General features: G+C 35.9%; 1 protein-coding gene across 8 annotated transcripts in view; it reads left to right on the top strand.

Annotated features, from left to right (window-relative positions):
- Nucleotides 1–22,285, top strand: part of DOP1A (DOP1 leucine zipper like protein A) — a 105,917-nt gene that overhangs the window by 40,171 nt on the left and 43,461 nt on the right. For 6 of the 8 annotated variants that reach the window (XM_078055039.1, XM_036101017.2, XM_036101014.2 and 3 more), the window contains exons 4-11: nt 5,420–5,590; nt 8,522–8,711; nt 10,414–10,512; nt 16,996–17,095; nt 17,811–17,920; nt 18,844–18,952; nt 20,080–20,200; nt 21,676–21,795. In XM_078055039.1, coding sequence (XP_077911165.1) covers nt 5,420–5,590; nt 8,522–8,711; nt 10,414–10,512; nt 16,996–17,095; nt 17,811–17,920; nt 18,844–18,952; nt 20,080–20,200; nt 21,676–21,795 — 1,020 coding nt within the window. The remainder of the gene's footprint in view (nt 1–5,419; nt 5,591–8,521; nt 8,712–10,413; nt 10,513–16,995; nt 17,096–17,810; nt 17,921–18,843; nt 18,953–20,079; nt 20,201–21,675; nt 21,796–22,285) is intronic. The other 2 variants (XM_036101016.2, XM_036101013.2) reach the window with 1 other exon arrangement.

Below are 22,285 nucleotides of genomic sequence, written 5' to 3'. Positions count from 1 at the left end.
CAACTTGGTATCACCAGTGTTGGCTTCTGCTTTAAACTGGCTTACTTGTCATCTCTGTGTGGTTCTATAAAAGCAACTGAAGCTCACCCTCTTCCAACCTAACCTCATTTTCTATAAACCCAGCCTTTTGCAAGTGCACTAAAGTTCAGTAAATGGCACCGTTTTCCATCCATTTATACAAGCCTGAAATCCAAGGGTTACACTTAGTATCTTGTTTTCTTTGCCCATATTCTTCTTCCTCCCATGAACAGTCTGTCACCAAGAGTTTTGTTTCTTAGTGGTGAAGAACAGAAGTTTTAGAATCAAAATGGTCTGTGTTTACCACTCACCAGCTCTGTGATCTTGGATCATTTTCTTCACCTCTCTGTGCGTATTCTCATTTGCAAAATGAGAATAAGATTACCAGTTTCACAGGATTGTTAATAGAATTAAAAATGTAAACACGTATAAAGTACTTAGAACAATGCAGCATATGAAAAGTGCTCAATAAATGTTAGCTATTGTTCTGATAGATGTTCCAGTACATCTACTTCTTTCCATCCTCACTGGCAGCATCTGCTGTAACGTCACTGGCCTCCTAACATGCACGTAATATTGTTCTTATCCTTTTATGCCCTTTTCTCTACACAGTACCAGAGTAAACTTTTTAATACATTAAATAGATGTCATTCTCCTGCTAAAAACCTCCATTGACTTCTTCCTGTTACTTAAAAGTAAAATTCAAAGTCCTTACTATGGCTTCTAAAGTTTTATATACTTTGGCCCTGCCTGTCTCAATTACGTCCAACTCCTACCACTTTCCACCCAATTTACTCCATTCTGTGACACAGGTCTCTTTGTTTACTCTTCCTCATTTTTTTGTTTGTTTGTTTCCCTCACCCTGTCATGCTGTAATCCAGGTCTCTGGTTAAATATCAAATCTCGGGGTGCCTGGGTGGCTTAGTTGTTAAGCGTCTGCCTTTGGCTCGGGTCGTGATCCCAGGGTCTTAGGATCGAGCCACACATCGGGCTCCCTGCTTGGCAGGAAGCCTGCTTCTCCCTCCCCCTTCACCCCCCCCCCCCCCGCTTGTGTTCCCTCTCTTGCTGTCTCTCTCTCTGTCATAAATAAGTAAATAAATAAATAGCAAATCAGAGAAAACTTGCCTAGTTACCCTATCTGTAAGAGCCTTTCCTCTACATCTTTATCATTAGTACCCTGTAGTTTTACTGTGATGTATTTAGAGGGAGGTATCTTTTTATTTATCCTGGTTGGGATTCATTGGGATTTTTAAATCTGTGAATCAGTAACTTTCATCAATTCTGAATCTCTTCAAATTGCCTTTACTCCATCTATTCTCTCTCCCCCTTTTGGAACTATGTGTAAGCATGTGTTAGATCTTCTCACTCTGGCTTCCACATCTCTTATCCTCTCTTCCTTGTTTTCAAACCTCTTCTCTGTGTTGCATTCTGGGTAATTTCCTCTTACCTAGCTTCCAGATCACTAATTCTCTCTCTCTTTTCATATATATGTGAAATTTTTTCTCATCCTTATTGAGATGTAGTTGGCATACAACATTGTATAAGTTTAAGGTGTACAACATATTTGATATATGTATATACTGTGAAATGATTACCGTAAGTTTAGTTAACACATCCATCATAACCTCAGTTATGATTTTTTTTCTTACAATGAGAACTTTTAAGGTCTACTCTCTTAGCAACTTTCAAATACAGTATTGTTAACTGTAGTCACCATCCTGTACCTTATATGCTCAGAACTTATTTATCTTGTAACTGAAAGTTTGTACCTTTGCCCACCTTCACCCACTTCTCCTCCCCACCCACCCCAGGCAACCACCATTCTCTTCTCTGTTTTTATGCATTTGGTTTTCTTAGATTCCATATTTAAGTGAGATCATATAATTGTTTTTCTCTTATTTATTTCACTTAGCATAATGCCCTCGAGGTCCATCCATATTGTCACAAAAACAAGTTTCTTTTTTTAATGACCAATTAATATTCCAGAGAGAGAGTGTGTGTGTGTGTGTACATACACATGCACAAGCACATGTGACAGTTTATCGGTTCATATGTCAATGGATAGAAGTTGTTTCCATGTCTTGGCTATTGTAAATAATGCTGCAGTAAACATGGAGTGCAGATACCTCTTCATGGTCATGATTTCATTTCCTTTAGATATATATCCAGAAGTGAGACTTCTGGATCATATTGTAGTTCTATTTTTAATTTTTTGAAGGACCTCCATACTGTTTTCCATAATTACTATACCAGTTTGCATTCCCTCCAACAGCATACAAGGGTTCTCTTCACATCCTTGCCAGCATTTTGTCATCTCTTGTCTTTTTGATAATAGCCTTTCTAACAGTTGAGAGGTGATACCCCATTGTGTTTTTGATATGCATTTCCCTGGTGATTAATGATGTTGAGCACCTTTTCATGTACTTATTGGCCATTCCAATATCTTCTTTGGAAAAATGTTCAGGTCCTTTGCCTGTTTTTTAATTGGATTATTTGAGGCTTTTTGCTATTAAGTCACATGAGTCCCTTAAATTAGTTTTGGATATTTACTTTTTATCAGATAATGTGGTTTGCAAATATTTTCTCTCATTCCATAGATTACCTTTTCATTTTATTGATCACCTTTTACTGTGCAGTAGCTTTTTAGTTGGATATAGTCCCAATTGTTTATTTTTGCTTTTGTTGCTTGTGCGTTAGATTTCATATCTAAAAAATCAATGCCAAGACCAATGTCAGGAAGCTCCTATGTTTCCTTCTAAGAGTTTTATGGTTTCTGGCCTTATATTTAAATCTCTACTCCATTTCAAGTTAACTTTTGTGTGTGGCATAAGGTAGGGGTCTAGTTTCATTCTTTTGCATATGCATATCCACTTTCCCTCTTTCACTCTTGATGTTGGTACCTCAGACCTTATTTTTTTCCTTTGATCAATCTTGTCGTGGGTTTATCAATTTTGTTAGTCTTTTTAAAAACAAACTTTTAGGGGCACTACGGTGGCTTAGTTAAGCAACCCACTCTTGATTTTGCCTCAGGTCATGATCTCAGGGTCATGGAATGGAGCCCCATGTCTGGCTCCATGCTCAGTGCAGAGTCTGCTTGTTTCTCTCTCCCCCCTGCCATCTCTCTCTCTCAAATAAATAAAATCTTTGAAAATAAATAAATAAAAATAAAAACAAACTTGGGACACCTGGGTGGTTCAGTTGGTTAAGCATCCAGTTCTTGATTTCGGTTCAGGTCATGATCTCAGGGTCCTGTGATTGAGCCCCACATCAGGTTCCCCACTCAGTGGGGAGTCTGCTTCTCTCTCCCTATCTCTCTCCCCTCCCCTCTCTCTCTGCCCCTTCCCCTGCTCATGCTGTCTCTCTAAAATGAATCAATCTTTTTTTTTTTAAAGATTTTATTTATTTGAGAGAGAGTGAGCCAAGAGTGAGAGAGCATAAACAGTGGGAGCAACAGAGGGAGCGGGAGAAGCAGGCTCCCCACTGAGCAGGGAGCCCCATGCAGGGTTTGATCCCAGGACCCTGGGATCATGACCTGAGCCAAAGGCAGATGCTTTAACCAACTGAGCCACCCAGTCAACCCTAAAATAAATAAATCTTAAAAAAAATAAAAAAAAAAAAAACAAAAAAAAAAAAAACAAACTTTCCTGGTCTGCTGTACTGTGCATATATGTTTTATCTTTAAATTCTGCATCAGTGTCTTAAAAAACACTATCTGAACTCAGTAACAGGCTATTTTTAATAGTAATAAATACTGCATTTCAAAAAACAGCACTTGAAAAGCCACAAATTTCTGAATCAGTGTTGCATGTAATTCTCTAATAACTGATAGATTTTCCTTTCTTTTTTTTTAAATCTTTTATTTAAATTCAATTTAGTTAACATATAGTGTATTATTAGTTTCAGAGGTAGTAGATTTTTCTTTTTTAATGCAAGACTTTTGTAACTCATGCTTGGTACTTTTTCAACTCATCGATAACACAAATTTTACCTTACGAAACTGTTGGCTAGTTGGCTTAGTTGGTAGAGCATGCAACTCTTGATCTTAGGGTTGTAAGTTCGAGCCCCATGTTGGGTATAGAGATTACTTTAAAAATAAAATCTCAAAAAGAGAAAGAGAGAAGTTATAGGAGGGAAAAAAAAAGGAAAATGGATGAAGCAGGACCCTGGCAAAAGCTGGCATTGGGCCCTGGCACTTATGGGGGAAGGTAGCTTTGAGGAGGCTTCAACTGTAAATTTAGATCAGACTACTTAAAATTGGAGGCAGAAAAGTGGGAAACTGAGGGAGTTCTCTCTTGATGACCTCTATTTACTATATAAACTAGGAGCAAGGGATTCTTAATGTATTTGCTAAGCACTTAAGTGCAAGAGGACGTGATGCTAGGACGTTAGGATACAGAAACAAAAAGATAGTCATGGTCCCTTGCTTTCTGATATTTACAGAACTACCTATTAGAATTGTTTAATAAGTACAGAATTACTTACTTGAATAAGTAAGTATTGGGTACTATGGGAACACAAAATAGGGAGCCTAACGTAGTCTAATTAGAAGACAGTCTCCTCCAGGAAATGGCTTAGGCTAATTTCTGAAAGTCTAGGGGTCACCAGACAACAAAAAGTATGTAAGTAAAGGAGCAGGAATTGAACCTGTCAGAGCATCATGTAGAAAGGCCTGGACACTAAAAAGAGCATGGAAGGTCCTAAAACAAACCTGAAAGGAATTCTTCAGTATAGCTGGAGCAGAAGGTGCAAGAGCAAAATTGTTGAGCTTTATGTGGTCTGTACAGAGGTATGTAGTAGCAAAATGTCAAAAAATGGTAAAAGCTATTAAACTAGACTGTATCTGAAAGGCAACAGGAAACCAGTGAAAGGTTTTACTGAGAACAGGTGCTTTGGGGAAATACCAAAGCAGTACCTCGTAAGTCAGGGTGATTGAGCTCTATATAATGGTTGTGTCTTCTAAGGAAAAGTCTGGTAGTGATGGAGATAATTTACAATATTAAAAATATCTAGAAGAGTGACTCAGAGAGAAAAACTTAGTGATTGATGACAAGTTCGAGGCAATTTTTTAAGAGTCAAGGATCACTCCTAAATTTACAGCTTTTTGGTCAACCAGATGGATGGTGATGCCATATTTTGAAATTGTGAAATTTGAAGACTTTGTGAAAGTCTAGTCTAGCCACTGGGTTTATGAGTATGAAGCTTAGGTGAGAGACCTGAGTTGATTAAATGGATGTAGAAGTCATCAATATAGAGGATATCATTTTGAGTTGATCAGTAGAAGTTATTATTTCATCAAAATTTAAATCAAGATTTATATTTATATATATAGCTACATATGAATTAATATTTTGTAGTTAAAGTGCTTCTCCCCACCCCCTTTTGTTTCTATTTTTTTAAATAGTTCTGGGTTATTTCCTCTTCTTGCGAATGCTGCCATGTCTGTGAAACCAACATTGCTAAGTTTGTATGAGATCTATTACCTGCCTTTGGGTAAAACACTGAAGCCTGGTCTACAAGGATTGCTAACTGGTATTCTGCCTGGCTTAGAAGAAGGATCGGAGTACTATGAGAGGTAAGGTGGTGCTGTTATTGGTGCAGCTAAGTAAGCAAAGTCATAGATTTGTCAGTAAGCATCCTTGGATTAATAATGTTTTAACATCACAAAAATTAATTATTCTAGACGCTTCAATATATGACCTGAAAGTTTCTATAACAACAAAAAAAATTGTTTTAGTATATGTAGTTTGTCTATTGCACTGAAAATATAGGTAGGTAATAAGAGCACAGACTTGGGAGGTAGATGGACTGGGTTCAAATCCTGACTCGACAGACACTGGACAGCTTAGGAAAGCTTTTTCAGCATTTCAGAACTTTATTCAGTTTCTTCATCTGTAAAACAAACATAATACTCCATTCTGTTACTGTAATAATGAAATCACTTAGTCTAGTCGTTAGCACATATAAGTCACTCAAAAAACTGCGATAATCCATAATTTAAAATAATAATATATAGGAACTTAAATTAATAAAAGAATGGGAAATTGGACCATGTGCCAACAGTTTTTAACTTACTAGTGGTGGAAAAGAGCCTAACACCAACTACAGTGCTGTTTCATTAGCTGTGACATGATGCTCTTGATATTTTAACTTTTTAAAGAAAATGAATTAATCTGTTTTGGAGCCTATTACTACTTCTTAGGAAGTTTATAGTTATAGACAATGCATGATGGCATTAACTATCTTTAGTGGCTTGTTACTGATATTCTTACCACAAAGGAAATTGTGAGTTGAGGTGGCAAAAACAGAAAATGCCAAGCTTATTTTATGAGTACACTTAATGATTTAAATTTAAATAAGTTATTCTGATGCACTGACAAGCTACTCTATTTTATTGTGGTTCATATGTTCCTATAATGCGGTAAGAATCTAATCCTGAAAACACTGGATTACCTTCCTAAGCTACTTGGAGAAAATATAATTTTTGTCTAAAAACTTATTTTCTTTTGTTAACTTTTTTACTTGCTTACAATTTTAGAAACATATGACATAATTTCATTTAGTGTATAACTGAGTTGTTTCTAATTGTCATATTCTAAGGGAAACACTTTATAAGTCTGCTAGTCACAATTAAAAATTTAACATAATAATGATTTTTATGAGTGTGGTATCCCTATGATTTGTCTCGTTACGTGTCTTAGTCCGTTTGAGCTGCTGTAACAAAATACCACAGTTTGGGTAGCTTTATAAACAACAAATTTGTCACAGTTCTAAAGGGTGGAAGTCCAGTATTGGTATCAACAAGGTCATGTTCTGGTGAGGGGCCCTCTTCCTGGTTCATAACTGAAGCCTCCTCCCTGTGTCCTCACACAGTGGAAAGGACTATGGAGTTTCGGTGGGATTTCTTTCATAAGAACACTAATCTCATTCATGAGAGTTCCACCCTCGTGACTTAAGCACCTCCCAAAGGCTCTGCCTCTCTTGATGTCATCGTTTTAGGGGGATAGGGTTTTAACATGACTTTTGAGGAGACACAAACATTCAGACCATAGCATTATGTTTTAGCAGTTATTCTACACAAATTCTAATAAAGGGATTTATAAACATGTTCTTTTAATCCATAGATCTATTAAGGCCAGAAGGGAGTATAGTGTTAGGTTAAATCACATAGCAAGTAAACAGTAGAACGCATCATCAGATTCTTTTGATTCTGACTCTACTACAGTGTAATAAATTTTTAGGTATTATGTTATTCTATGCTTGAAACAAATCAAATGTAATTTATTTTTAAATGTAGTCCTTAATAAAGCAATAATGCATCTTTGATTTTGTTATAGGTCTGATTCATTAAAGTTTTATGAATTACAGGATGTGAGGAAATCTGGCTGTGACATCTGTCACCGGTGCATTGATCACTAGGGTTGATTCAGCTGACCTGGCTGACTAGGCTGGTGGCCCCTTCTTCCTTCACTGTTCCATGTGTGTCCCTCCTGAAGCTGTGTGCTTGATCAAAGTGGACAACCTTCCACAATAGAGGAAGACCATTCTTCGGTCAAGGCTATATGAGTAGCTGTGCTCCCCTGCTAGAATCTCCAACAAAGTTTCAAAGTTATTGTGAATTACATAATACGATTTCAAAGAGAAGGAAACATTTGGAAAACGTCCTTTAAGAATTCATGGGGTGGGGAAGAAGGGGCCCATTTGGTTAAGTGTCCAACTCTTGATTTCAGCTCATGTCTTGATCTCAGGATTGTGAGTTCAGGCCCCATATTGAGCTCCATGCTGGGTGTGGAGTCTACTTAAGGGAGGGGTGCACCTGGGTGGCTCATTCGGTTAAGTGTCCCAACTCATAATTTCTGCTCAGGTCATGATCTCAGGATGTGAGATTGAGCCCCAGGTTGTTGGGCTCCACAGGGAGCCTGCTTGAGATTCTCTTTCTTCCTTTCCCTCTGCTCCTCCCCCTGTGCACACATGCAGTACACATGTGCGTGCTTTCTCTCTCTCAAATATTTTTAAAATTTTTCATAGAGGGGTACCTGGGTGGCTTAGTCGGTTAAGCATCTGGCTCAGCTCAGGTCTTGATCTCGGGGTCATGAGGTCAAGCCCCATGTTGGGCTCCAACACTGGGTGTAGAGCCTCCTTTAAAAAAAAAAAAAAGAATTTCATAGAAATTCAACAGAAAATACATTCTGCTGTAGGATTACTGGTAACTAAGATGTATAGGACTAGGGGTGTTTTGTTGTTGTTATCTTCATTTTACAGATCAGGACATGGAACTGAAGAAAGATTAAGTGACTTTTCCAAATTACACAGCTAGTAAATGGGGGAGCCATAGCTGAAATCCAGTTCTCTGAAGTATACAGTTCTAGTCTATCACACTTGTCTCCAGGGCAAAGCATGGAACAATAGTGGGAATGCTTTCATACATTCTGGAGGAGAAGAATTTCTTTTTAACAACGTGAAACTAAATGCTTGTTTTCTTAAGCCCCTTTGTTTTGTATCTCAGAACAAACACCTTGTTGGAAAAGGTTGCTGCTGCCGTGGACCAGTCAGCCTTCTACAGTGCCCTCTGGGGTAGTCTCCTCACCAGTCCTGCTGTACGGTTACCAGGAATCACATATGTTCTCGCCCATTTGAACAGGAAGCTTTCCATGGAAGATCAACTTTATATAATTGGCAGTGATATTGAGCTAATGGTACGTCTATGTATGGTTGCTCACGTAACATACTTCTTCCGAGCCAGGCACACTATTCCAGACAGATAGTGAGAATTGTGCCACGAACAGAGTTCCTGTTTTCATGGAACTCACAGTTTTCATCAAGGAAACTTAAAGACCAAATTAGTCACTAAGTATTGTTTTTAAAAGCTTCAAAAAATTTTTTTCATGGGGAAGGAATTGTAGGTTATATGTTATCTCCAGCTGTTATTCAAGCAAATAAATGGTCTTTATTACCATCTTTATAACTGATCAGACCACTATTAACATAGCCACATTAATTATGTCATTCCAAAGGGGACCTTCTCCTCAGTCATAGCTTTCATTATAGGAATGATGGATTTTCAACAAAGTGACAGCCAGATTCTGTATGGAATTTGCACAAGAAGATATAGTACCAAAGGAGATGGTGAAAGATAGTACCCAAAAAATCACATTGATTGCTTATACTTTTTAATTTCTAGATTAAGAACAGAGGGAATCCTTTTATCTCTGTAGAGTGCTATACTGTGAAAATTAGCAAGGAGTAAAAAACAAACCTTCAACGGTCACTATGAAAAGTTTTTTTCTTTTTAATTATGGTTAATCATCCTGCACTTTTTTCCCGTATGATTATGAAATGACTGAGATTTTAATGCAGATTTTTGGTTACATTTATTAAACTATAATTAATGTACACTGAAAATAAAATCTTGTGTGTACAGTAGTATGAATTTTGACAAATGCCCACAGTCGAGTAACCAATACTATAATCAAAATAAAGACTATTTACATCACTCCAAAAAGTTCTTCTGGGCCCCTTTGTAATTATTTCTCTTCATACTCCCAGGCCCTTGTGAACACTGGTCTGATTTCTGTTCCTATAGTTGTACTTTTTCCAGAATATTATATAAATGGGATCATACAGTATAAAAAAGAACTACACCAGGATACCAATTTCATATATCAGATTGGCAAAAATGGAAACACACACACACACACACACACACACACACACACACGGGTAAACATGGAAAAACAGAAATTGTCACACAAAGCTGGTGGGAATATAAATATATATAACCTTAATGGAATGCATTGCATTATTTATATTGCAAGTGCATATATCCCAAGACCCAGCAGTTCTATTTTAAGGGATTTATCCTACATGGGTACTTGTACATCTGTATATTGTAGCATTATTTGCAATAATAAATATTTACAAACAGCATAAATATCTATCATTAGAAGCCTATTAAAAAATTAGGATTCATCTATGAAATAGAGTCTTTAGCCATGAAAAAATAGTGAAGCTGTGTATATAGTATTAAGGAAAGATCTCCAAAATCTATTATTAAAAGAAAAAGGCAAAATTTGGGATATATGCATGTGTGTTTTTATTTACTTATATTTGTAGGAAATATTCACTAGTTATACTGTTTGCATGCAAAAAGGAAATTGAGTGGTTGGGAGACAAATATGGGAGAGAACTTTTTGCTGTATATACTCTATTGTGTGCCTTAATTTTTTTTAAACCATCATAATATATTTACCTATTCAAAATAATGTAAATACATTTAATCAGTGATAAGAAACTGAGAAGGATACTTCTGTCTATTGGAGAAAATGAAACATTCCACGTGCATGGTAAATCTTTCCCGGTGTAACAGGCAATAGATATTAAAGGCTCTCTTTATTTCAGGTAGAAGCAGTAAGTACTTCAGTGCAGGACTCAAGTGTACTTGTACAGAGAAGCACATTGGACCTCATACTCTTCTGTTTTCCATTCCACATGAGTCAGGTAAAACATTAATAATGACATTAATATAAGGAATTCTTTGGAAAACCATAGATTCCTGATGTATAGTTATTTTTTAAGTTGGATTAAGTTGAATTCTTTTGTTTTATGAATTGGTAAGTACAATACATACTATGCAGAATACATGCAGGGCTTGAACTAACAACCCTGAGATCAAGACCTGAGCTGAAATCAGGAGTCGGACACATAACCAACTGAGCCACCCAGGTGCTGTGAACAAGTTCCTTTTTTAAGGAGTAGAATTTGTAGGGTCACTGGGTGCCTCAGTTGGTTGAGCGTCTGCCTTTGGCTCAGGTCATGATCCCAGGGTCCTGGAATTGAGCCCTACATCAGGCTCCCTGCTCAACGGGGAACCTGCTTCCCCCTTCCCCTCTGCTTCTCCTCCCCCCAACTCGTCTTCTCCTTCTTTCTCAAAGGAAATAAATAAAATCTTAAAAAAAAAAAAAGAGTAGAATTTATGGAAATTTTGAAAAAAAAGTTTATTGATTTGCGTAAGAACATGGAAATTAAAATAGATTTTTCATACCTTTAAAAAAGTTCTAACCTATAAAAAACAAGAGGTAATCATTGCTAGCTCTGAGTGACGCAGGACTCTGTGACCCAGGCCTTCTACCCAGCTGTTATCTCTGTCCTGATGTAATTTACCTTTTCTTAGTTTGGCGATTTGGTGATTTATGTCAGACCCATAGCAGAGTTCGCTGTTTGAAAGCCAAATACTCAGTCACTGTGACAGTCTCTAGTACTTTTATTACAAATGAGAACAGTGAACAAATCATGAGTGAAGTGTTTCATTGGTGGAAATGTAATCAATGTCTTCATTTTTAAAGAGGTGGTCTGAATTCTTTTGAGTTCTAAACTTTGATAAGGAGTTATATAGAACACCAATATGTGAACATTCAGAATGGAAGAACAAAAGTAATAAGATATGGAAAATTTCTACCTTGGAAAAAGGTATTTATTTCTAAAAAGTCATTAGCAGAAAAGACTATTATTTTGGGTTTTTGTAAGGACTATGGTTAGTAGATAACTAATGAATTTTCATTATGATCTGTCATGCTCACATTTTTCTTTATTACTTCATTCAGTTTGAAATTGAATTATTAATAATTGAAGAATTTTACACGTCATTGCCTGTAATCCCTAATTGGAACATAAACTGTCCCCATTTTCTGTTGAGATTTTCCATCCTTAAACCAGAGGCTTTTATTCTGCCTCTGGCTTTTCACAGAAACACCTGCTGGGACATAAGTCTAGTCTAAACTTACCAGTATAGGGGTGGGCAAACAGCTTGTCAGGTAGTGTAATGAGTTTGACTTTTTTAAAGACTCATAAAAGAAAGCAAAGAAGAATATGCTAAAGTAATGTATATGGCTCAAAAGCCTAAAATATTTATTACCTGGGTCTTTATTGAAAAAAATGTGTTGACCTTTACTCTTAAACTTTCCCATTGTTTTCTTCCCTTCCAAGCATTTAACGTTATTAGTCTTTCAGTATACTGATAGGTGACTTCAGCAAGATCTGAGGGATTAAGTCATGGTAGACTTAAATTGGGAAGAACTTAATTTGTAATCTCATTAGACCAGTGTTTCTCAACCTTTTGTTTAGCTGAATTTCCTTCAGTACTTTCTTAATGTACCACCTCTGTATTCCTACCAGCCAAGATTTTCTTAAGCGTTACCTTTTATAATTTGTATTATAAAACCAATAGCTGTATTTAATGTTTTTTTTAATACATACCCTCCCCAGACCCAATTATATTTTCCCCCTATTACTCTACCAGATTTTTAGATTACCTGAGAATATGGAAAGACAAATCATCTTTGTTCCCCACTTTTCCTCTTTCCATATCTTTCATATATAATCAATTTTAAGCAAATACTGATTGTAATCGTAACTTAAGAGAGCCTTCATTACATTGTCCCAAAAGTGATTGCTGTTAATAGCTTCAGCAGTTGATGGGTTCTTAGACTCTCTCTACTTATTTCACGGAGAGTTGACCCTAATCTCTAATAGTTATATCTTTAAGTGAGAGTTCTTTTCCATATTAGAAATGTGTGGCAATGTCAACTGTAATCAAGAAGTGACTTCTTACGTTCTTAAGAGTAGTTTGGGCGTCTGGGTGGCTCAGTCGTTAAGTGTCTGCCTTTAGCTCCGGTCATGATCCCAGAGTCCTGGGATCGAGCCCCACATCGGGCTCCCCGCTCAGCGGGAAGCCTGCTTCTCCCTCTCCCACTCCCCCTGCTTGTGTTCTCTCTCTCACTGTCTCTCTCTCACTCTCTAATAAATAAATAAAAAATCTTTAAAAAAAAAAAAAGTAGTTTGGGGGAGAGGAGGGCACATGGGTGGCTCAGTCAGTTAAGCAACCAACTCTTGATTTCAGCTCAGGTCATGATATCAGGGTCCTGAGATGCAGCCTGTGTCGGGCTCCACACTCAGCAGGGAGTCTGCTTCTCTTCCCCTCTCTCTTCCCCGGCCTCCCCCCCAAGCATGCACTTTCTCTAAAATAAACAAATCTTTTTTAAAAAATAAAAGAGTTGTTTTTTTTTTCAAAATAAGATTGAGAGACATTAGTACTTAAAAAAAATTTTTTTTTAAATTTATTTATTAGAGAGAGAGGGAGAGCAAGCACATGTGCAGAGGGAAAGGGAGAGGGAGAGAAGCAGACTCCCTGCTGAGCAGGGAGCCAGACAGGGGGCTTGATCCCACAACCTGGAGACCATGACCTGAGCCAAAATCAAGAGTCCGATGCTTAACCAACTGAACTACCCAGGCACCCCAAGACGTTAGTACTTACCAAGATTTTGTGAAAATGTCTGTAATCTTCATATCTGATGTTAGATAGAGGAGCAGTTCTCAAATGCTTTAGTTTTAGGACCCTATTACACTCTTTAAAAATATTGAGGATCCTGGGGTGCCTGGGTGGCTCATCCGGTGAAGCATCTGCCTTCAGCTCAGGACATGATCCCAGGGTCCTGGAATCAAGCCTCTTGTCCAGCTCCCCCCTGCTTGTGTGCTCTCTCTCACTGTCTCCCTCTCAAATAAATAGAATCTTGAATGAATGAATGAATAAATAAATAATATTGAGGATCCTGGGGCACCTGGGAGGCTCAGTTGGTTAGGGGTCCGACTCTTGATTTTGGCTCAGGTCATGATCCCAAGGTCTCAAGGTCCTGGGATCAAGCCCCACTTTGGGCTCCCCACTCAGTGGGGAGTCTGCTTGAGGATTCTCTCCCTCTTCATCTGTCCCTTCCCCTGTTCATATGCTCACTTGCATGTGCACCTGCTCACTCGCTCTCTCTGTAAAATTAATAAATCTTTAAAAAAATATATTAAGGATCCTAAAAACATATTTTGCTTATGTAGTTTAGATCTGTCTATATCATATTAGAAATTAAAACAGAGATTTTTAAATATTTACTAATTCATTTAAATATAACAGGTAACAGGAGCGCCTGGGTAGCTCAGTCTGCCTTCGGCTCAGGTCATAATCTTGGGGTCCTGTGATCGAGCCTCTAGTCGGACTCTGCTCAGCGGGGAGTCTGCTTCTCCCTCTCACTCTTCCTCTGTGCTCTCCCTCCCTCTCTCTCAAATGAAAAGGTGAAATCTTAAAAATAAATAAAAATAAAGATAACAGTAACAAAGTTATCATGTTAGTATAGATAACTTTTTATGAAAGTAACTCTTTGCCAACACATTAAAAAAAATGATGAATAAAGTAGCATTGTTTTATTTTTCCACAAATTTCTTTAATGTCTGGTCTAATAGTACAGAGCAGAATGCTCATATCTGCTTCTGTGTTCAGTCTTTTGTGATTTTTTTTTCTTTCGATTGAAGTGTATGGAAAAAGATCTCTCACTGATACATAATTGGAAAAGGGAGGAGTGTTTCAACAGTCTTTTGCTGTTGTTAAAACAGCATATTCTTCGATACTGCACCAAAACTCAGTAAGCTATAGGTTTAAAAAAATTAATTGCAATATGGAATCTAAAACCAAATCAGTGAACTTTTCATATTCTGTTTCATGAAAATCTGATCTGTCTTGTACTTTGAATACATCTTTTACCCAAACAAAGTTTTATTTGTTTGTTTGCTGGGCATGGGGTGGGGCTTGAACTCAGGACCCCGAGATGAGGAGCCGAGCTGAGGTCAAGAGTCCGTCACTCAACCAACTGAGCAAACCAGGTGCCCCCAAACACGCTTTTATAACATCATGATTGGTTATTTGGAAAATATTAGTTTCCTGAATTATGCAGATCTTCCAGAGGTTAACACAATAACAGACTGTCACATTGCTTACTACTACCACCGATCTCATAGGTAAAGTTTTTTAGGTATTGGGAAGCTTTCAAGCCAAATACAGATTTTCTAAAATTTTCATTTTCTTGGGTTGCCTAGCTGGCTCAGTTGGTAGAGCATGTGACTCTTGATCTTGGGGTTGTTATGTTCAAGCCCCATGTTGGGTGTAGAGATAACTTAAAAGTAAAATCTTTTTTTTTTTTTAAGATTTTATTTATTTATTTGACAGAGAGAGACACAGCGAGAGAGGGAACACAAGCAGGGGGAGTGGGAGAGGGAGAAGCAGGCCTCCCGCTGAGCAGGGAGCCCAATGCGGGGCTGGGACCCTGGGATCATGACCTGAGCCGAAGGCAGATGCTTAACGACTAAGCCACCCAGGTGCCCCTTAAAAATAAAATCTTAACAATTCTAATTTTCTCTTGGAAGCTCAAAATTTATTCTCTGTTATTATGAATATTAATTGTTTTTCTTGAAGTGACAGTCTCCCTTTATTTTTGAGAAAATATCTGCCAGGTGTTCAAGTCTGAGTAATCATAGTTTGTATCAGTCCCTCTTTCAAGTAAAAGTGGTATTTGGTAAAAAACAAAACAAAACAAAAACGGGTAGTACAGCTCACAATTCAAACAGTTACACAGTGCTTTTCCTCAAGACATCTATCTTGTAATGTCAAAAGTGTTTTGTGTATACTCCCCATTTCATTACACAATATTAAAAGATTTGTGTGCAGGGGCTAATATTTAATAAAATAAACTTTTTTCTGCTTCATTAACAACATTCCTAAGGGAAACTAGCTTTTTTGTCTTTTTTAATTTTACTGTAAGTACATGACAGTAAAAAATCCCCTGACTCCAAGGACAGTAAATGCCATTGCTGTATTGCTTCTGTTCATGCTCAGGTGCTGGCAGGTTTACCCAGTATTGCTCAATCAGAGCAAATGTCAACACATCTCAGAAGGCAGATAGCATCTTGGTATTGTCAGGAATATAGTTTTTACCTTGTGGACCTCCTGAAAGGGTCTTAGAAATCCCCAGGAGTTCAGGAACCACCCTTTGAGAATTGCTTAGGTTAATAAAAGGCATCTGTGCTCAGATGAGTGACCATACTTTTTCAGCTATTGATGATCTGTGTTCTGTAACATCTTAAATTTCTAAGATTCCTTTAAAACAAATAAGCTGGGTGCATCCTTTTCCAGGGTACTGTCAAGGAGCATGGTGTAGTGAAAAGTTGACAAGTCAATGATTAAGAAGTCTGTTCTCAAAAAAAAAAAAAAATTGTTCAAATTAAAAAAAAAAAAGGTTCTTTATTCAGGTGAGGTACCAACCAGATATTTGGTTAAGTACTTAGGCCCTGTGAGGCTCTATTTTTTATTCTAGAATGATTTTTAGACTATGGTTGATTTCCACATTACCTTCTAATGCTCAGATTCCAAGATTCTATTCTAAAGTCATTATCTAGTAATATTTTTAAATTAATAGCAATTCAATTAGCTGTCTTCCTTTTATCTTTCTTATAACTTCACCTCTTTTAGCTAAAACCAGACCATTAGGAAATCATTTTTTGAACATCTAATTAAGGCTATTAGGAAAGGCAAAGAAAGAAATGAATTTTCTCTTTAGAAGATCTGGAGTAAAATGAAAAAAAAAATAAGATGTGTTAAAGTCGGATATGGGTACAAAAGCATTTTGTTATATTGTTTTATTTTTCTATATATTTGAAATACAAGATAAAAATGTTTTAAAGATCAGGAAATGAAAGATTTGGAATTGATGAAGATAGTGAACTTCTAACTTAATTACCGCCAATTGACACCACTATGAATGTGAAAGACTAAAGGCATACGATTTTCTTGAATCTGTTCCATTTTGCTCCATTTTTTTTGTTTTGTGTCAGATCTTGCTAATATTGGATAGGATAAAGAACTTTAAACTGGAGATTAAAATAATTGAGTTATGCAACTAAATATCTGTGCTACCTTTTCTTACTGTTTCCTAATCTGTAAAAGGGAAGTAATCATTCCTGTGTTTGAAAAGTCAAATGAGTCCTATATGAAACTTACCTCCTAAGCCGTAACATTCTGAGTATATTGCAAGGTGGGATTTTTTTAAAGAGGAAAGAAAGGAATGTGTTTTTGTATGTGATTAAGTAAAACCACGTTTCTAACTTTTTCAGGCCACTCGACCAGATATGATCAGGATCTTGTCAGCAGCCCTTCACGTAGTACTGAGGAGGGATATGTCCCTGAACCGGAGACTTTATGCATGGCTTCTTGGTAGGTGTTTGATGTGTATGGTCTTAGGTGAGGAAAGACAGAGGGAAATTTGCCATACATAAGTATTATCAAGTTTTATGTATGTCTTAAATGAAGAAACTCATAGTCTGCTTAAATAGTAAAAATATAAATAGTATTAACTGTGTATTATATGAAGAAATTTCAAAATCTTAACAACAGAGGCTATTTTAACCCATAAGTCATGTTTCCTTTGACAAGAGTATGTAGACAAGGAAAGATAAATTAATAACCAAAATAATAACAATTTCCAAAACTTCGAAGTCATCAAAGGAATCAGAACAATTACTATTGTCTCGCACAGGGTTCCTTACCAGTCTCCCACTCAAGCAATAAGTTCTTTGTTCTTCCATACTTTCTGTGAGTGTTTGGCCTGTCTTCATAACTCCTTACTGCCTAGAGTGAAAAGATACAATATAACTTATCTTGGGTTTTCTGAATCCTCAGTTATTTCACTCTTAGTAAGATTGAAAAAAAATACAGGATAATGCTGGAAGAATACTATGATATTCACTTAAGTATTGAACTGGTTTCCCTTTATTAAACTATCTAAAATGATCTCTCTTGCTGACATTGATTGGGCTACTAATTGGTAAGTGTTTGGTGCTGTTTTTGAGATATTTGCTGTTTTGGTATTTAGTGAACAACAGTTACGAGAATTCCATTTTAATTTATTTTGCTATTTGCTTCCATGGAGGTTTTGATAACAACGGTGCTATGATAGGACCCAGAAGCACAAGGCACAGTAATCCTGAAGAACATGCCACTTACTATTTCACTACCTTTTCAAAAGAATTGTTGGTCCAGGTAATGAATGCTTTCACTTTATTTTTTGGTTACTCCCTGATCAGTGGAGTTACTGAACAAAGTGTTAGACAAGGTCATGCCTTAACTGAATTAGTTCATCGTTGAAGGGTGGAGACAAGGCTCACAAATATCCTAAGAATGACTGTAACAAGCAAATGATTACAATAAAACGAGTAAGTAATCTTAAGATAGACTCACTTCTTTATAAGTCCAGAGATCTTTCTTAACTTTGTTCTCATGACTTTATGAAAACATAGTTTCATCTTCTCACCTGTCTGCCCTATGAATTGGAGCTCTTCCAAAAATGAGCTAGGACCTGTGTTATTTCCTCTGAAGCCTCATGGAAATTTTGGTTGCAAGAGGAATCTAAATGTGGTAAAACTACTATTGTAATGGAAAGGTTAAAATGAGCCATAGTTTTATTTTATATTATTTTTACTTTAATTATGAGATATTCAAGATAACTCAGTAACAGAAAATACATGGTATCTGAAGCATTTTTAAATGAGTGAGGTTATAAGAATACAGTGTTGAGTTACCAGTGGGAAGACAATTGAATAGTAACAGACGCTGTCACGGTACTGTGCCATACTTTGGGGCCTGTTGATGATATTAAATAGAAACATTTTTATCTTTCAGGCAAAAAGTCAAAGTAACTCATGAATTTATGTTTCTAGATTTTCTTTAACTTTTCCACTTTTTTTCTAGAGAAAATGTAAGCACTCTTTCTTTCCCCTCAAAAGGGATGAATATAACTTTTTTTTCCCCTTAGCAGGGGAAAAAAGCTAACTTCAGTGAAAGAACTTCAGAAAAGCAATAGATGTAAATCTCCATTACATATGGTCGTATTTAAATTTTTTCTTAAGAAAAAAGTCTTTGCATCTGTTTATTTAAATGACTAATATACTTTTTCTTTTTTAAAGGCAATGGTGGGGATCTTACAAGTGAATGGATTTGGAGAAGAGAGCACTTTAATGCAGGATCTAAAACCTTTTCGTATTTTAATCAGTTTACTTGACAAACCTGAGCTAGGTAATATATGCTGTCCTAGGGCATAAGATCACGTGTGGTTGTTTTGTACTGTTTCATAATAAAAATAAGACAAAGTCATTATGTAGAGAAATTGCTGTATTTTGAGGTGGCCTTCAAATACAGATTCTCAACAATTTCTTACCTAAAATTTACTCTAGAACATTAAGAAGATACAGATGTATACATCCAAGCCATATGTTCTCATATTTTTACCTTGTGATATATATATAATGGAGGAGTCGTTTTAAAGATACTATCTAAGCTCTTCTTAATCCTGATTAAGTTACTGAAGCATTTATGATCTATTATGACTGTCTTATGCGTTCTCTCCCTCAGCTTGATTCCCCACATCCCCCTTGTTTTCTGTGTTTTCCCTATCTTCATTGTATATTTCTCAGATATTAGCTCTATTGGGAAGTTAGTTATGGCACCTGAGACAGAAATTAAGAAAAACCACAAATATTAGAAACAATAAAATGAAATAATAAAGTATGTAATTTTATTAAATTACATGCAGATGTTTTAGCAAATGTGCATGTATTCTCACCAACTCAAAATAAAAATGAAAAATTTTAAATATAAAAATAATTTGAGTTGTTCAGTGGCTTTGAGAATTTATTTTAGCTATTGTGTGATAATAGATGAAGCTCAGAAAATTTTTTTAAGGAGATTAGCATCTGTTGTAGCAAAATTTGCCTTGTGCATTTTTATATCATTTAAAATAACATTAGTAGTAATGTAAGTATTGAATACTTATTATATTCTGGGAACTATGCTCCCCACCTTACAAATATTTTTTTCCCAACCCTGTAACGGCCCTGTAAGTTTGGTATTATCCTCATTCTAGGTGAGGAAACCAAAGCTCAGAGAAGTTAAATAAATTTTCCAAGTATATTGCTATTTTAACTGCCAAAGCATACTTCCTTGGTTTTGTCATTTTTATTATGTCAACCTATTTTTAAATAAACATTTGTTCAGATCAAAATGTGAAGTTTAGTATAGCTTCCAGAAAAAATTATTTTTTCAAAATAGTTGTTTTAAAGCATCCTATGATCAGGCCAACTGTAAATAATCCTGAAGTGTCAATGCTAATTAATTATTGTCTTTAATATGTATATTAATTTTAGGACCTGTAATTCTGGAAGATGTCCTAATTGAAGTATTTAGAACATTATATTCTCAGTGCAAAGCAGAATTGGATCTTCAAATGGAACCACCCTTCAGCAAGGATCATGCTCAGTTAAGCAGGTGGATTACCAAAAACCTAAGCATGATATAAAGATGTCCTCATGGAATTTATGTTCTGAATGAGTAAATCTGATTTTAAATATTACTGTATTCTGGCAGTATGAACTCTCATAATGAACAACACTGATCTTTCAAATAGGCATTTACAGCTTAAGCATTATATAGTAGAACCACCACATTCCAGGTTGGTTCTCAATCTATCTGGTTAGGATACTAAATTTTAGCAATTAATGTGAAGATACAGATTCCAGGGAATTTATTCACACTTTCCAAACTCAGAAGAGATTAACTGCCACATGTCAGTTAGGGATAGAAGTTGTACCTTGCTTGGTACTAGGCCTGGATGTTTGCATGGGGTTGTGCCTCTTGCTTACTTGACACACTCAGGAGACCAAATCGTAGTTCAGAAAAAGATTTAACGTGGCGTTAAATGAATCAAAGGGCACCAGGGGTTCTTTCAACAATTTTTTTTTCAAGTTATGGTTATTTCTTCTTTCATATATATATAAATATATATATTTTTAATCCCTGGGAAAAGTCATGTAATATTAGCATATCCTTTTCTCTAAATCAGTGGTAGATTCATGTTGACAAGGTCTTACTTTTTCATTTCTTCTCTACTTTCAGCAGCCTGTTTTCCAGTCTCATCTATCATTATGACAAAGGTTTCAAGACTATAGTTTCTTTTACATAATTTGCATTCCATTTGTGTTTCCTTAGTGGGCTTTGGAGATAGCCTGGGCTTTCCTAAAACACAGTTTTACATTATTAAAACATTTTAAGACAGTTTTTGATTTCTGATAAATATTCCTGTAATTTTTGTTTGAGAAGTTAATATTGACTACCCTGGTACTTGATTTCATTTTGTATTCTGCCTGATAATCTGTATTGCCCCACAGAGTATTCAGTTAGTCTTTTGTGCTATAATATGCTAGCTGTATTGACAGTACCTCACTATGTATAAAAACAACTGTTTTAATTGTGAGGAAGGTTGGCAGGAGATGGTAGGTAGGTGGGTGCTTAGTAGTCCAGATGTTCCCCACTTGAAATAAATTATTTTTCCCTGATGGAATTTCAGTAATCATGGCAATTTACAGTATTATTTTGTTGTTTTTCAGCTAAGAATAATAATTTCCAAGGGAAACAAAAGAATGTAATGCCAAATTAACAGGCACTCAAAAGTTCAAAAATAACTTGCTCTTCTTTTGCTGGAAGCACAGATATTTTTTCTTATACGCTAATTTCTGATCTTGATCATACATTTGAGTATGAAAACCTGAATTTGGAGAAGTAACTACACATAAAGTAATAGAGTGTCAGTATATAAAAATTATTTGTTGCGATTTTCTCACTAGCAAGTGTTCTAGCAGCTACCTAGGAATATGAACTGCCCTAACAACATTGCACTCAAATTTAATTCTGAAAAAAATAAATGTTAATATTTCTCAGTTTTTGTTTCTCTTTTCCTTTTTTAGTAAATTAAGGGAAAATAAGAAAACAGCAGAGCTGATTAAAACTGCCAACCTTCTCTTTAATTCCTTTGAGCCTTATTATATGTGGGATTACGTTGCACGTTGGTTTGAAGAATGTTGTAGGTATGTTACACTATTTCATTTGTCTTAATTTAATAGCATCCAAAGCCAATTTTTTTAAGTTGAGTCTAATGAAAAGAATGTTCTTATATATATATTATATGTATATAATATATATATAAAAGAAGAGATATATATATATTCTACTGACAACTATTAATTATTTAATAAACATAATCTGGCTCTGTCATGTCACTCTAGAACATAGAATCATTGGTCATATAATCTTAGAATTGAAAAGGAATTTAGAAAACAAGTTATTTAGTTACCAGCATAGATGAAAGATTTCCCTCTCCAGTCTATAGTAATCTGGTTTTTCTTCGTTGTAGAGAAAATACCAAATTTTGGGGCTGCTGCCTCAGCACACTTTACCAAAATGATTCCCACTTTTAATAACAAATTCCTTGGTCATTCTTTCTAAAATCCTAGAACCAACCCATATTGTCACTGGTGAGTAATAAGTGCCCTCTACCTCTTAGGACATAAAGTTTAA

Source organism: Halichoerus grypus, chromosome 9 (assembly GCF_964656455.1).
Source record: "Halichoerus grypus chromosome 9, mHalGry1.hap1.1, whole genome shotgun sequence".
Taxonomy (NCBI): Eukaryota; Metazoa; Chordata; class Mammalia; order Carnivora; family Phocidae; genus Halichoerus; species Halichoerus grypus.
This window is presented reverse-complemented; position numbering and strand designations above follow the sequence as displayed.